This window comes from Eschrichtius robustus, chromosome 13 (genome assembly GCF_028021215.1).
Source record: "Eschrichtius robustus isolate mEscRob2 chromosome 13, mEscRob2.pri, whole genome shotgun sequence".
NCBI lineage: Eukaryota > Metazoa > Chordata > Mammalia > Artiodactyla > Eschrichtiidae > Eschrichtius > Eschrichtius robustus.
The window spans coordinates 55580875-55598508 of NC_090836.1; the positions used below are offsets into that span (position 1 = coordinate 55580875).

The following is a 17634-nucleotide window of genomic DNA, read 5'->3' on the forward strand; positions in this document are numbered from 1 at the left end:
AAAATATTAGTGCATTCTAAAAGCACTACATTTTTAGTACCCACCACATTTTTTTTAACGTTTTTATTGGAGTATAATTGCTTTACAATGGTGTGTTAGTTTCTGCTTTATAACAAAGTGAATCAGTTATACATATACATATATCCCCGTATCACTTCCCTCTTCCGTCTCCCTCCCACCCTCCTTATCCCACCCTTCTAGCTGGTCACAAAGCACCGGGCTGATCTCCCTGTGCTATGTGACTGCTTCCCACTAGCTATCTTTTTTACATTTGGTAGTGTATATATGTCCATATATATACTACCACTCTCTCACTTTGTCCCAGCTTACCCTTCCCCCTCCCCGTGTCCTCAAGTCCATTCTCTAGTAGGTCTGCATCTTTATTCCCATCTTGCCCCTAGGTTCTCCATGACCATTTTTTTTTTGATTCCATATATGTGTGTTAGCATACGGTATTTGTTTTTCTCTTTCTGACTTACTTCCATCTGTATGACAGACTCTAGGTCCATCCACCTCACTACAAATAACTCAATTTCGTTTCTTTTTATGGCTGAGTAATATTCCACTGTATATATATACCATATCTTCTTTATCCATTCATCTGTCCATGGACACTTAGGTTGCTTCCATGTCCTGGCTATTGTAAATAGAGCTGCAATGAACATTTTGGTACATGACTCTTTTTGAATTATGGTTTTCTCAGGGTATATGCCCAGTAGTGGGATTGCTGGGTCATATGGTAGTTCTATTTTTAGTTTTTAAAGGAACCTCCATACTGTTCTCCATAGTGGCTGTATCAATTTACATTCCCACCAACAGTACAAGAGGGTTCCCTTTTCTCCACACCCTCTCCAGCATTTATTGTTGTAGATTTTCTGATGATGCCCATTCTAATTGGTGTGAGGTGATACCTCATTGTAGTTTTGATTTGCACTTCTCTAATAATTAGTGATGTTGAGCAGCTTTTCATGTGCCTCTTGGCCATCTGCATGTCTTCTTTGGAGAAATGTCTATTCAGGTCTTCTGCCCATTTTTGGATTGGGTTGTTTTTTTTTTAATGTTGAGCTGCATGAGCTGTTTATATATTTTGGAGATTAATCCTTTGTCCGTTGATTCATTTGCAAATATTTTCTCCCATTGTGAGGGGTGTCTTTTCATCTTATTTATGGTTTCCTTTGCTGTGCAAAAGCTTTTAAGTTTCATTAGGTCCCATTTGTTTATTTTTGTTTTTATTTCCATTTCTCTAGGAGGTGGGTCAAAAAGGATCTTGCTATGATTAATGTCATACAGTGTTCTGCCTATGTTTTCCTCTAGGAGTTTTATAGTATCTGGCCTTACATTTAGGTCTTTAATTCATTTTGAGTTTATATTTGTGCATGGTGTTAGGGAGGGTTCTAATTTCATTCTTTTACATGTAGCTGTCCAGTTTTCCCAGCACCACTTATTGAAGAGACTGTCTTTTCTCCATTGTATATCCTTGCCTCCTTTGTCATAGATTAGTTCACCATAGGTGTGTGGGTTTATCTCTGGGCTTTCTATCCTGTTCCATTGATCTATATTTCTGTTTTTGTCCCAGTACCATATTGTCTTGATTACTGTAGCTTTGTAGTATAGTCTGAAGGCAGGGCGTCTGATTCCTCCAGCTCCGTTTTTTTCCCTCAAGATTGCTTTGGCTATTTGGGGTCTTTTGTGTCTCCATACAGATTTTAAGATTTTTTTGTTCTAGTTCTATAAAAAATGCCATTGGTAATTTGACAGGGATTGCATTGAATCTGTAGATTGCTTTGGGTACTATAGTCATTTTCACAATGTTGATTCTTCCAGTGTAAGAACATGGTATATCTCCCCATCTGTTTGTGTCATCTTTGATTTCTTTCATCAGCATCTTATAGTTTTCTGAATACAGGTCTTTTACCTCCTTAGGTAGGTTTATTCCTAGGTATTTTATTCTTTTTGTTGCAATGGTGAATGGGATTGTTTCCTTAATTTCTCTTTCTGATCTTTCATTGTTAGTGTATAGGAATGCAAGAGATTTCTGTGCATTAATTTTGTGTCCTGCTACTTTACCAAATTCATTGATTAGCTCTAGTAGCTTTCTGATGGCATCTTTAGGATTATCTATGTATAGTATCATGTCATCTGCAAACAGTGACAGTTTTACTTCTTCTTTTCCAAATCTGTATTCCTTTTATTTCTTTTTCTTCTCCGATTGCCATGGCTAGGACTTCCAAAACTATGTTGAATAATAGTGGCGAGAGTGGACATCCTTGTCGTGTTCCTGATCTTAGTGGAAATGGTTTCAGTTTTTCAACATTGAGAATGATGTTTGCTGTGGGTTTGTTGTATATGGTCTTTATTATGTTGAGGTAGGTTCCCTCTGTGCCCATTTTCTGGAGAATTTTTATCATAAATGGGTGTTGAATTTTGTCAAAAGCTTTTCCTGCATCTATTGAGATGATCATGTCGTTTTTGTTCTTCAATTTGTTAATATGATATTTCACATTGATTGATTTGTGTATATGAAGAATCCTTGCATCCCTGGGATAAATCCCGCTTGATCACGGTGTATGATCCTTTTAATATGTTGTTGGATTCTGTTTGTTGGTACTTTGTTGAGGATTTTTGCATCTATAATCATCAGTGATATTCGTCTGTAATTTTCTTTTTTTTTGTAGTATCTTTGTATGGTTTTGGAATCTGGGTGATGGTGGCATTGTAGAATGAGTTTGGGAGTGTTTCTTCCTCTGCAATTTTTCGGAAGAGTTTGCGAAGGATGGGTGTTAGCTCTTTTCTAAATGTGTGATAGAATTCACCTGTGAAAGCATCTGGTAGTGGACTTTTGTTGGTTGGAAGATTTTTTTAAAAAATTTATTCATTTAATTAACTAATTAATTATTTTTGGCTGCACTGGATCTTTGTTGCTGTGTGCGGACTTTCTCTACTTGCAATGAGTGGGGGCTACTCTTCGTCGTGGTGCACAGGCTTCTCATTGCGGTGGCATCTCTTGTTGCAGAGCACGGGCTCTAGGCGCACGGGCGTCAGTAGTTGTGGCATGTGGGCTCAGTAGTTGTGGCTCATGGGCTTCAGAATGCAGGCTCAGTAGTTGTGGCGTATTGGCTTAGTTGCTCTGTGGCATGTGGGATCTTCCCAAACCAGGGCTCGAACCCTTGTCTCCTGCATTGGAAGGCTGATTCTTAATCCCTCTACCACCAGGGAAGCTGTTGGAAGATTTTGAATTACAGTTTCAATTTCATTACTTGTGATCGGTCTGTTCATATTTTCTATTCCTTCCTGGTTCAGTCTAGGAAGGTTATACCTTTCTAAGAATTTGTCCATTTCTTCCAGTTTGTCCATTTCATTGGCATAGAATTGCTTGTAGTCGTCTCATGATGCTTTGTATTTCTGCAGTGTCCATTGTAACTTCTCCTTTTTCATTTCTAATTTTATTGATTGGAGTCCTCTCCCTCTTTTCTTGATGAGCCTGGCTAAAGGTTTATCAGTTTTGTTGATCTTCTCATAGAACCAGCTTTTAGTTTTATTGATCTTTGCTTCTATTTCATTTATTTCTGCTCTCATCTTTATGATTTCTTTCCTTCTACTAACTTTGGGTTTTGTTTGTTCTTCTTTCTCTAGTTCCTTTAGGTGTAAGGCTACATTGTTTATTTGAGATGTTTCTTGTTTCTTGAGGTAGGATTTTATTGCTACAAACTTCCCTCTTAGAACTGCTTTTGCTGCATACCATCGGTTTTGGATTATCATGTTTCCATATTCATTTGTCTCTCATTTGTATTTTTTGATTTCCTCTTTGATTTCTTCAGTGATCTCTTGGTTATTTAGTAACATATTGTTTATCTCCATGTGTTTGTGTTTTTTACGTCTTTTTCCCTGTAATTTATTTCTTATCTCATAGCGTTGTGGTCAGAAAAGATGCTTGATATGACTTCAATTTTCTTAAATTTACCGAGGCTTGATTTGTGACCCAAGATGTGATCTATCCTGGAGAACGTTCTGTGTGCACTTGAGAGGAAAGTGTAAACTGCTGTTTTCGGATTGAATGTCCTATAAATATCAATTAGATCTATCTGGTCTGTTGTGTCATTTAAAGCTTGTGTTTCCTTATTAATTCTCTGTCTGGATGATCTGTCCATCGGTGTAAGTGAGGTGTTAAAGTCCCCCACTATCACTGTGTGACTGTCGATTTCCTCTTTTATAGCTGTTAGCAGTTGCCTTATGTATTGAGGTGTTCCTATGTTGGGTGCATATTTATTTATAATTGTTATATCTTCTTCTTGGATTGATCCCTTCATCATTATGTAGTTTCCTTCCTTGTCTCTTGTAACATTCTTTATTTTAAAGTCTATTTTATCTGATATGAGTACTGATACTCCAGCTTTGTTTGATTTCAATTTGTATGGAATATCTTTTTCCATCCCCTCACTTTCAGTCTGTATGTGTCCCTAGGTCTGAAGTGGGTCTCTTGTAGACAACATATATACAGTAGGTCTTGTTTTTGTATCCATTCAGCGAGCCTGTGTCTTTTGGTTGGAGCATTTAATAATTCACTTTTAAGGTAATTATCAATATGTATGTTCCTATTACCATTATCTTAATTGTTATGGGTTTGTTTTTGTAGGTTCTTTTCTTCTCTTGTGTTTCCCACTTAGAGAAGTTCCTTCAGCGTTTGTTGTAGAGCTGGTTTGGTGGTGCTGAATTCTCTTAGCTTTTGCTTGTCTGTAAAGCTTTTGATTTCTTCATAGAATCTGAATGAGATCCTTGCTGGCTAGAGTAATCTTGGTTGTAGGTTCTTCCCTTTCCTCACTCTAAATATATCGTGCCACTCCCTCCTAGCTTGTAGAGTTTCTGCTGAGAAATCAGCTGTTAACCTTATGGGAGTTCTGTTGTATGTTATTTGTCGTTTTTCACTTGTTGATTTTAATAACTTTTGTTTGTCTTTAATTTTTGTCAATTTGACTACTGTGCGTCTCGGCATGCTTCGCCTTGGATTTATCTTGCCTGGGACTCTCTGTGCTCCCTGGACTTGGGTGGCTATTTCTTTTCCCATGTTAGGGAAGTTTTCGACTATAATCTCTTCAAATATTTTCTCAGGTCCTTTCTCTCTCTCTTCTCCTTCTGGGACCCCTATAATACGAATGTTGGTGCATTTAATGTTGTCCCAGAGGTCTCTTAGCCTGTCTTCATTTCTTTTCATTCTTTTTTTCTTTATTCTGTTGAGCGGCAGTGAATTCCACCATTCTGTCTTCCAGGTCACTTATCTGTTCTTCTGCATCAGTTATTCTGCTATTGATTCCTTCTAGTGTATTTTTCATTTCAGTTATTGTATTATCCATATCTGTTTGTTTGTTCTTTAATTCTTCTAGGTGTTTTTTCTTTAATTCTTCTAGGTCTTTGTTAAACATTTCTTGCATCTTCTTGATCTCTGCCTCCATTCTTTTTCCGAGGTCCTGGATCTCTTCACTATCATTGTTCTGAATTCTTTTTCTGGAAGGTTGCCTATCTCCATTTCATTTCATTGTTTTCCTGGGGTTTTATCTTGTTTTTTCATCTGGTACATAGCCCTCTGACTTTTCATTTTGTCTATCTTTCTGTGAATGTGGTTTTCATTCCATAGGCTGCAGGATTGTAGTTCTTCTTGCTTCTGCTGTGTACCCTCTCACCATCATGTATCATTTAATGTTTGTCTCGTAGAACAGAGTGCCATTTCCCAAATTTGGCAATGGTAAAGAGGTCAGCTTAAAGAACCTAACCTAAGAGAAAATTTAAAAGGCATTCACTGTTTTTGATGAAAGCAAATGCTTCCTTTATGTTCATTGCTATTACAAGAGATTTATTCAGTCTGGTTGATTGGTAAAAGTTCTATTTCAGTATTTATTTCTTTCAATCAATTTTATGGCTTCTTTTAAAATTTTTCCTTAATTAAAAAAGAAAATTCAGAATTTTTTCAGAAAATATTTTCTTAATGAAAATCCTGATGGTAAGTTACAGCACATGCTTAACCATATTTATATAAATAGCATTATGTAACTTCTGCTTTGCAAGGTGATCATAAAAAGATAGGGGTATCCCCTGAGGGGTATTGATTTAGAAGAGGAAAGAGGAAAGAGGCTGAAGACAGCAAGAAACCTTTCCACTATTTTGATTTGGAGGTCCAAATACAAGTATGTAACAGTGAATACATGTTAAAGTGTGAGAGAGATAACTCTAAATTTATTGGTATGTGACATTTTGTCATTATTTGAAATAATGAGCCAAGTTTAGTTTGTGCTTTACTTACGTTCTAGATGTTTGGAGCTGTAAAGCATAGTAAAGACCCCTCAGAGACCAGTGGTATTTTCAATCCTGGTTGCCCATTAACATGACCCACCTGGCATGCTATTAGAAAAATATCAATGACAGGGACACAATGCAGACCAAATCTGAATATTGGGCTCCATATGTTAAATGAGTACACATACCTACAATTTTATAGTTGAGAATGACTAGAGAAATTTCCTCATCCAAAGTGAAAAGCAAATTAGTGGCAGAGTGATTTTTCCTTTTTTTAAAAAAATTTATCACAATTTTTTTCATCTATTTAAAAATTTTTTTTATTGGAGTATAGTTGATTTACAATGTTGTGTTAGTTTGTGCTCTATAGCAAAGTATCTCCACTCCTTTTTAGATACTCTTTCCAAATAGGTCACTACAGAGTATTAAGTAGAGTTCCCTGTGCTCTACAGTAGGTCCTTATTAGTTATCCATTTTATATATAGTAGTGTGTATATGTCAATCTCCCAACTTATCCCTCCCTCCCTTCCCCCCCAGTAACCATAAGTTTGTTTTCTACATCTGTGACTCTCTTTCTGTTTTATAAATAAGTTCACTGATTTTTCCTGTTAACCTAAATCATCTTCTCGCTTGGTGGCAAAGGAATTTACAGAAATTTAACTCTCCATGATTTAGGCCAGAACATCATTTTTCATTTTATGGGTACAAGGTTCTATTGTTTGGGCAGTGAAGGTGTTTGGATCTGTGACATATAGCATTAGAAACGTAATTCCAGTCATCAGCTAAAAGCCTGGTTTTTTGTTAAAAGACCCATCCTAATTGGGTAAGAAGAAATTCTCCAGCACTAAATGAATATGCTTCATCTGCAATAACTTTCCCTCTCTCCTCCCTGAATGTCCTGGTATTCCCCATTGATCTAAGTTAAGCTCAAATCCCATCTATGCCATAATGTTTTACCTGCCATGATAGCATTTATCCACAGTACTTTCTCATTCTGCAACACTGTTTGCGATTAACCAGTAACTCTTATGGGATGGGCAATGGCCACCTTTTGAGCAAGAAGACCCTCCAGATGGGCCTCAAATTGATTTGAAAATATAAGTTCTTTATTTATTCTCATTAAAAATTATGTAAAATTTGACACATTTTTATGTTCAACTGACATACTAAGGGAGTTATTAAAACCTACAAAAATTTGGTACTCATAAACCAAAGTTGGCTTATTATTACTAAGGTTTTAAAACCAGTATAATGCCAAGAAGTCTGATGTCCACACAAATCTAGCCCTCATTCATTCATTCTTCCATTTATTAAGTGCCTACCATGTACTAGGTAGGAATCTAGGCTCATATTAAAAAATTCTTACTAGGCATGCACACATGGATATTTGAAATTCCTGCAAATTGTGGGAGGGACATTTGTTAGCATCATATCATCAGTTGTCTTGAGGTGGTTGTAGATTGCAATTGCTTCTATTCTTTTTAGTTCTTAAGTGATAAATTACTGCTGGTTTAGCTCTTTCATTAGCAATTTGATTTTTTATTGATTAACCATACAGCAGCTAGTGATGAATATCTGCACCAGCAGTATTTTTTACTGCAGCATTTCAATAATCAGGCTTGTAGGCATGCGATTCAAGTGTGCCTCTCTTTCATATTTATATTTCAAAACCAGATTTGTATATACCACCCTCCAAGCTAAAATTACTTGTACACTGACTTTTCATTATATTCATCTAGTTTTTTTGCACAGAAATTTGAAAATGGTTAAGGTAAATGATCTTGGGGTCTGTTGTTCCACCTAAATGTAGGACTTGGTTAGAAAAGTGTAATAACTACTGGTCTAAACCACTTCATGGGTTCCTAGTTGCCTGTTTTCTCTAATATTCATTTGGGCACTTTATCAACTTACGTCTTAAATTCACTGGACTGTAATCTCCTGTAGATAGGGGTCCTGTCTCATGACTCCATAGTACTCTGCCTGATGCTGACATGTTGACATGCCCTTAATGAATATTTGATTGATTGATTTTCTAAATGATTCACACAGAATTGAACCTAATGCCCAAAGCTCAGTCATTAAGGCAAGTCTGTGTAAGTGAACACATCTGTTTTATTCCTTGATGCATGTACATTTATTAAGATGCTTAGTTAATTTTAATTAATGTCTTAATAATTTTGATAGAATTTTGACTCTGGTGAAGTACAAAATGTAATAGGTAAAAACAAATTAAAAAATCAAGAAATGTTAAAAAATTCCTGATGCTTACCTAGTTCCCTATTGAACCTCACTGTCATACTACGAATTATGAGTTATTAATGTATGTGTAGTCTTTTTTTAATAAATTTCTTTATTTATTTTTGGCTGTGTTGGGTCTTCGTTGCTATGCGTGGGCTTTCTCTAGTTGTGGCGAGCAGGGGCTACTCTTTGTTGCGGTGCGCAGGCTTCTCATTGGGGTGGCTTCTCTTGTTGCAGAGTACGGGCTCTAGGGTGTGCGGTCTTCAGTAGTTGTGGCACGCAGCCTCAGTAGTCGTGGCTCGCGGGCTTAGCTGCTCCGCGGGATGTGGGATTTTCCTGGATCAGGGCTCGAATCCATGTCCCCTGCATTGGCAGGTGGATTCTTAACCACTGCACCACCAGGCAAGTCCCTTGTATGTGTAATCTTTAAGGGATGAAATTACTAATAAGAAAACTAAAATAATAAAAGCCAGAATTACAGCTCAGAATTAATGGTTTTGTAGACAAGTTGGAGTCACCTGACATTTTTATTATTCATATCATTCCAAAATAAGATGAACTGAGCTGATGCACATCAGGTGGAAGCTACAGTAACAATATGTATTTTAGGAGAAAACAATTTAAACACAGTTACTTAATCCTAGTGCATTATATCAAATCATCCATATTCATCAACATTTTTGACTCAGTGATATAGAAAAGTATAAAAGGGAAGACAAAAGACATGTTGACAAGTGGCAAATCAGTAGGATGACTGTGAGTTCACAAGGTTTACAAATAATGGCTTCTTGTTCTGTATTAACAAACTGGAATAAATTAGCTAGATCATTTGGATTCCACTTGGATTCCCAATTACTGCTTTATTTCTTTAAAGAAAAATGGGTGCAAATATTATAATGTGACTTTAGGCACAGAAGACATCAGTTTTTTTTAGGATGACTTTCTAGTTCACTCCCAGTATTTCACTGACAAATTCTCCAAGAATATCTGTTAGTTCTATTTTCTAACCGCCACCTACCTCGTATTACAAAACCAAAGGTATTGCCTTCTTTATGTAACGTGACCTCCACCGTTCGGAAAATAACACTCGATCCTTGAACAGCTGAATGCAGGAAAGAGAGAGGGAAATATAAGTCTTACATCATAATAACATCTCTGGATTTTTTGATAGGCATAAAATACTACAGATCCCTTGTTGCAAATAATTCTTGTTGAGTAATAAAACAGCAAAAAAATCTGTTTTTAAAGAAAATGTTACAAAAAATAATTGGAATGACATACAAATACCATAAAATAGTCATGTGCATAAATGACTTATATAGGTCCAGGTGGAATCAAAATCAGAGATACTTCCTTTGCTCCTGTGTAGCCAGTTTTTAGACAGAGCATAATACTCACATTGTTAAAATTTTATATAACAAGAGAGACAATCTTCATATGATAAATAGAACTGTTTTCCCTTTGTATAATGCAAAAATAATATGATTTTTATAAAAATTATGAAATAATTATTGTCTTTATATTTACTTTTGCAGCTAGCACAAGAAGGAAAAGTATTACTCTCAGATTATCATTAATACGTTAAGCTGATGCAAATTGATTTTCTGACATGATGTATAGCAATTAAACAAAGACATCAGCAACCTGAATGACACCTGGAGAGAAAAAGAAATTCGAAGTACATTCAAAATATTATTACTGACTAATAAAGATCTACTTAATTTTACTTGATACTATCATGCTTAGGTTGTGTTTGCCTGGTTATTGCTCTCATTTCACAAAATGAAATTGCATTGCCAAGTTGCTATCTCTAATTACATTATACACGAGGGGATAAGTTATATGAATAGTAACTAAACTACCCTTTAAGACTGTTTTTTCAAGAAACTAGTGAGTAATTCTGATTATACAGTATACTCTTGCTAGATTTTAAAAAATATTTTATCATTATGGATACAAGGATATTTTTATTCATGGAGACAAGAGTTGGCAATCTATAGAATTTGATGGTCTTAGCTCCTTGTCTTGAATTTGTACAGTGATGTCTAATTGTCTAAGGCTGTGTTCATTATCAATGACACATTTTTTACATTGTTACTAGATCCTGAAGGGCTTATTACATCAAGCTGTCAACAAGAAACAGACAGAATTTAAAGGTATCTTTGAAAAGAACGTTTCTTGTCATTGACAGAAATAGGAAGTAATTTTAATTAAGCACTAATTATAATTATTTTTTAATTATCAGAAATTCTGAATCCTCAAAGGAATGGACATGATTAGGAAAAGTACACAGTTAAATTCACAAAACTGCACACAGCCAGTTGGGACATAAAGTACAGTAAGAACTTGGATCTGCTAAAAAAACAACATAAACCTACAGCTGAACAAAATGTTTTGGTACGCTGCTGATTTAATTAAATGTCATATTCTTGCTATCAGGGGAATTTCAGTTTATTCTAATCAGCTAGGAACAGTGCATACAAATAGCTGAAAGTGTTGAAGTACAGTTTTAATTAAATGTAAAAAATTGAGTTCAAACCAAATGTTTTCTTATTTCCATGACCCAACAAGCCACTTGAAGAAACTGGTTAAGAACATGATCTTTCTGTTCTATTAGGGAAAAGATATGGGGAGAAATAATTAATGAGCATCTACTGTATGCAAGGAACTCTGCAAAGCGGTTTACAAATTTTATTTCATTTAATCATTAAATCAACTTTCAATTATATACAACCAAATTCTAATTCTGGGCCACCTGTCCTTGTTGGCTAAGTGTCTGTTCTGGGGATGCAAAGCACTGTAATTTCAATTTTGCTTGAACTAAACCTTGCTGACCATAAAATCTTACAAACAAATCTAAAGTCAATATAAAGACTTCGGGGATTATCTACAGCTTTAGATTATCCACACTATTGCTGTTCATCATTTACAAAGATAAATGGGAATGTTGACTGCATTTTAATATATTTAATGAAATAGATTTGGTCTTTATAATTTATATTTGCATGACTGGCTCTTGGCGACTGGGTTTTCATATTCAGCACCAGACATCCTGTTTGGCCATGTGAATTTTACTCATTACTTCACATGTGTGTATGTGGACATAGAGATCCAATTAAGGGGCTTACCCAAAAAATCAAACTGGGCACATAGGAAGGCTAGGTAGAAACCAATTTTATAATGCAAAAATACTCCTCCCTAGTATTTTAGTTGTACTGTTGTCCTTTGTTTCTATATGTGCATATGCATATACTTCCATAACATAAAGTGACATTCTCTATTTTACTATGGTGGATTTAGTTTTTCTAAATTATCAATATATACTATTTCCCATAGGAAAATAGGAGTTGTGCACTTTCCCACCTCATTACATTGGGTTTGCACAGCTGACTTGCTTTAGCCAATGGGGTGTTAAGACACGTGAGCAGAGTCTGGAAATGTGCTCCTGTGGTTGGGCTTGTCTTGTTTTCCCTCTGCCATTGCCACAGGAAGAGCTTCCCCTGGGTAGCTGATGCTTCTTCAGACTACATCCCAGAATGAACCATGGGGAGGAGACCCGGGACGCCCACCATGCCGCACCTCCCCATCATCATCATCATCATCATCATCATCACCATCATCATCTATCATCTGTCTATCTTTCTTAGAATTAGAAATGAGAAGTAATAAGGCTGTCACAGGGACATGCTTTAACACATTTATTTGAATTAAGGAAGCATTCCTTCCAATGAAAAGCTAGTCTGATTTAGCTGATGGTTTAACAGTGAGGACCGCCTTTGACAATAAGACTCTGTGGCAGACGTTTCCCATAAAACAAATGAGGTAAATCTGTAGCTCCAAGGTTTGAATGGAAATGGTATTCAAAGATGTATAAAATAAACATCATGCTAAAAATTATATCCTATCCAACTACTGTAGTTTATCATAAAGAATTTTAGGTGTTAAAAATTGGATGAGAATTATGTAATATTTCAAAATTCTTTAGGGGTTATGCGACCAAAAAATTTGAAGGCACTCCTCTAGACCAACTTTGAACACATTAATACTCAAGATACAGCCTGGTAACATTCTCTCTAAATACGGTCTCAAAACATCACATAATTTTAGAGTCAGAAAGAACTTTTGAGCTCATGAAGATCGACTATTCCATTTTCACTAAGAAACTGAATCTCAGAAAAGGTAAGTGGCTTGCCCAAGGTCAAAGTTCCATTTTTCTTCTATCAGATCTCTGTCTCTGTACCATTCTCTCTCTTTCTCTCTCACTCTCTCTCTCACACACACACACACACACACACACACACACACACACACACACACACACGCCTTCCTCCAATTCTTTCTGGACTCTGGGATTGGCTGAGCCTCAGATTGCTGTGACTGTTGAGAGAGTTACAGTCTCGGCCTCGGGTGGCCTACCTTTCATCAGGCAGCTCTCCTCCCGGGCCCTCACTGCTGCTGGCTTGCTCCTGCTCTGGCTGTCTAAGCTCAGTGAAAGGGAAGCTTATTAATCCCTTCAACCTCCCTGAACTCACAGATCTGATCAATTTATCTAACATAATAGAAGGAGACAGAGATAATCCTTGGCGAATAGACTTCTTCTATCTGATTTCTACCACAAAATTCACACTTCTGTGTTTAAAAATATTTTCTCTTTTTCCATCAGCTTTACTGTGTGAGGGAGGAAAAGCTGGTATAATCACCAACCCCTGAATATTTCTGATGCCCACCCTCTCCTCTTTAACCCTACTAATGCTATAGTTATTCAGGATATTACCTCTCTTTTGGGAAATTATAACAGCCTTGGGGCTTATAGCCTCTGATCTGTTCTCCATTGGACCTCTTAAAATAAGTCTAAAAACCCTGATGTGATGGCTGTTCCTTGGCCTTCAAAGCTTTTAAAGGCTCCTTATTGCCCACTTGACACCACCCACACTCTACCCACATGGCTTATAAGGTCCTCCTTCACTTGGTTCCTGTTTACCTCACTGACCTCATTCCTCTCCAGGCCCTCTCTTTCCCTTTGTGTTCCAGCAACTCCAAACCGTTTGCAGTTCAACCTACGTACTGGACTATCTTCTTACCTCCTTGCCATATCCTGTGCCTGGAGTGTTCGTCTTCCTCCTGGACCTACATAAACTCCTTCAAATCTACCCCGAAATCCCCAGCTCTGGATTATCTGGATTTGCTGGATAATACTCAGCAAATCTCCACTACTGACCTCACCCTGAGAGCTATACTAAGAGTTCCTCTTAGGAAGAGGTTGTGCTTTATTGATATTCATCTACCCACTAGAATACAGATGCTTAATCAAAGAGCATTAGCTCTAGATATTTGACTCCTCTTAACTCCTTAGCAGTGGTTTAAGATAGTGATTTCAAAGCAAACTGACTTTAAGTTCAAGAAAACACAGTACTTTCAGTGTAGTAGTATTATTAATAATAATAATAATAATGATAATAATGGCTAAGACGCACTATGGCTTAGTGAGTATGTGCTTATGAGCTAAATACTTTACAGGATTATAGCCTTGAATTCTTACAAAAATTCTACATCCATTATAGTCGTTTTATAGCTGAGAAACCTACGGCTCAGAGAACTTAAATAAAATGCCCAAAGTCACAAAGCTAGAAAGGGACAAAACTGACATTTAACTAGTGACACTGCCCAAGCTCTCAACACTCTATTTCACTGCCTGCTCTTAATGAAAATGAAAAACATTGTAGCAAGGTTTTAGAACACAGATTCCAATGGATTTTGTTGTAAAATCACCATTAGATTTTCAGTGTTAGATTTTATGTTAAGAATAAGAACTCATGGGCTTCCCTGGTAGTGCAGTGGTTGAGAATCTGCCTGCCAATGCAGGGGACATGGGTTCGAGCCCTGGTCTGGGAGGATCCCACATGCCGCAGAGCAACTAGGCCCGTGAGCCACAACTACTGAGCCTGCACGTCTGGAGCCTGTGCTCCACAACGAAAGGCCGCAATAGTGAGAGGCCCGCGCACCACGATGAAGAGTGGCCCCCATTTGCTGCAACTAGAGAAAGCCCTCGCACAGAAACGAAGACCCAACACAGCCAAAAACATAAATAAATAAATAAATAAATAAATAAATTAAAAAAAAAAAAAAGAATAAGAACTCATGATTGGTATGTACACTCACTCTCTGAGTGCTGTCATCTGGTCCCCAAGCTTCAAACACCATCTATAGTCCCATTACTCTTAAATTTACATTTCTAGTCCATATCTTTCTCCCAAACGCCAAACCGTATCTCCAGCTCTCGTCTTGACATTTCCTCTCAGCATGGCAAATAGGCCCCTTAACTGTAGCATTTCAAACAACAAACTACTGATCTTCTCCTCGCAAGTCAGCTCTGCCTCCATGCTTACCCACCCCCGTTAATGGCAACTCCATCCTTCTAGTTACTCAGACTCAAAACCTCCTGTGGGCCTTGACTCCTCTCTTTCTGCACAACCCACATTAAATCCATCAGGAAATCCTGTTGGCTCTATCTTCAAAATAGATGAGGAATATGAGTGCTTGTCACCATCTCTACCACCATCTTTTATCTGAATCACTGCAATAGTCCTCCAAACTTCTACCCTTGTCCCTGCAGTCTATTCTCAACACAGCAGCTAGAGCAGCCTTTGAAAACATACATCAGATCATGTCACTCCTCTGCCCCAAATCATACAATGCCTTCCTGCATCATTCAGAGCAAAACTTAAGGCCCCTCCAATGGCCTACACAGACGCTCCTATCCTTTACACTTCAGACCACCTCCCCCCACTTCTCTGCATGCTTACTCTGCTCCAGCACACCGCCCTTCTTAATGTTTCTAGAACAATGTCAGATATGTTCCTGCTTTTGATCTTAGCACTGGCTTTTCCTTCTTTCTGGAACTCTTTTCCCCCAGAAATCCATACAGCTAACTTCCTCACCTCCTTCAAGTCGCTGAGTAATGTCACTTTCTCAATGAAGCTGTTCCTAACCACTCTATTTAAAATTGCAATCCCATCCCCAGCCCAGCACTCCCAACTCCCCTCCTTGCTTTATTTTCTTTTTCCCACAGCATTCATGACCCATAACATTCATACAACATACAGCTGACCCTTGAACAACATGGGTTTGACCTGCATGGGTCCATGTATATGTGGATTTTTTTCCATAGTAAACACCACAGTACTGCACTATACCTGGTTGGTTGAATCTGCAGATATAGAAGAACCTTGGGTTTGGAAGAACCACATATAGGGAGGGCCAACTATAAGTTATGCATTGATTTTCATCTGCGCGGAGGGCTGGCACCCCTAACCGCCTTATTGTTCAAGGGTCAATTGTAATTAACTTATTTACTGTGGTTTTATTTTAATATCTGTCTTCTCCTGCTAGAATATAAATTCCACCAATGTACTTTGTGGGGACTGGAACATAGTAATGCCAAGAAGTCATTGCTAAACAAATGAATTATTATCGGTTAGTAATAATCAGTCTGAGTTCTCAGTAGTACAGAAGAGCAAAGAGCCAACTTTGATGCCTATTAATTTGGGAAAGATATTTAACTTAAGTCTCTGTAAAATGAGAATAATAATGAAAATAATGCCTATCTTACAGTTTTGATTGATTTATATATTTATTATTTAACAAAAAATTTTATAGTGTCGGGCACTGTCCTAAATGCTATATAAATACTAACTCATTTAATCCTCATAACAGATCTGTGAGTAATATCATAGATTACTAATATCATCCCCATTTTTCAGATGTGCAAACTGAAATACAAGAAGCTTAAGTAACTTTCTCAAAGGCATGTAGCTAGTAAAAGTTGGAGCTGGGATTTAACTGGCTATTTGACATCAAAGTTCAGCTCTGCTATGCTGACATTCTTTGCGGTGAGGATTTAAGTGTACCAATAAAAGGGGCTCCTTATAATGCTGGACATTTAGTAAGCTCTCAAAATATGTTGGCTGCGCTTTTATTATGTCTATTATTATTACTTAACAATGTGTTCTGATTCTATTTTCATGCTTCAGAAATGAACATAACTACACAAGAATCAATAGAAATCACGTTAAACATGCTTCTCCTAAACTCAGTCACTAAGTACAAAGCCTGGATGGAACTTATTGCACAGAATTTATAAATATGTGGACAGTTTATTAAAATAGCTTAAGTTCAATTATGATGTTCACAGATGGTCTTAATGAAACATGAGTCCTAGATAATTTCATCATTATTTATGCTCTTTTACATTCTTCCTGAGTAGGCTATAGCAATTCAAATAAGTTTTAAATATTAAGAAACTATACTCTACCATTCCTGTAATAAGACAATGATGGCAAAAGAGAAAAAGATAGGAACCAATAGCTTTAGGCCAAAACGTAATGCAGCTGTTCTGCCCCTGGCTTGTGATGACTTACAGACTGGCGGCAGCTCATACTCAACTTCAAGAACCACTCTTTCCCCGACATTCTTCAGCAAGCTGATGATCTCATCGTGGCGGAATTTGGCCAGGTTGATGCCATTCACTGCTTTGATATAGTCACCCACATCCAGCTGATCACTTCTGCAAAACAGAGGATGTCACCTCAGTGGACCCCTCCTTTCCGCAGTCCAGTCTGACCATATTTCCCTCTTCCCCATCGTGGATAAGCGTGCAAGCGCAGAATGCCGACACAGCTGGAGTCCTGGCTCCTAGGATGTGGCTGGTTCCTCGGAGCGGGTGCGCAGCGGAGAGTGGGTGAGAGACTCAGTGGACCCCTCTTCTCATGCTGACTGCACACTTCGGAAGCCCGGTACTGGGTCTGCTGCTGTCTCCAATTTCTTCCTAACCCTCTACCTCTTTTACTTTTAAGGGGTACCGTAAAACAAAATAAAGAGAAAGTTATTTTTAGTTGCTCTGCCCATAAAGAGGTGGCGCTCTTGGGGCAGATTATCCAGATCCTGGACACACTAGAATTTTCCCTTTCTTCTCATTCCCTCTCATTTTTGCTGCCTGCCTTTTGGACATTTCACCACTTTCGTTATCTTCACTGGGAGTGTGTCCAGGGCCAACCAGAGGGTGAGCTTATTTTGCTATTTATTGCTTATAGCGGGACTAATAAAAAAAGTATT

General features: G+C 37.4%; 1 protein-coding gene across 3 annotated transcripts in view; it reads right to left on the minus strand.

Moving 5' to 3' along the window:
• Positions 1 to 17634, minus strand: part of GRIP1 (glutamate receptor interacting protein 1) — a 454025-nt gene that overhangs the window by 156584 nt on the left and 279807 nt on the right. For all 3 annotated transcript variants that reach the window (XM_068560189.1, XM_068560188.1, XM_068560187.1), the window contains exons 4-5: positions 16941 to 17086; positions 9542 to 9625 (exon numbers count right to left, since the gene is read on the minus strand). In XM_068560189.1, coding sequence (XP_068416290.1) covers positions 9542 to 9625; positions 16941 to 17086 — 230 coding nt within the window. The remainder of the gene's footprint in view (positions 1 to 9541; positions 9626 to 16940; positions 17087 to 17634) is intronic.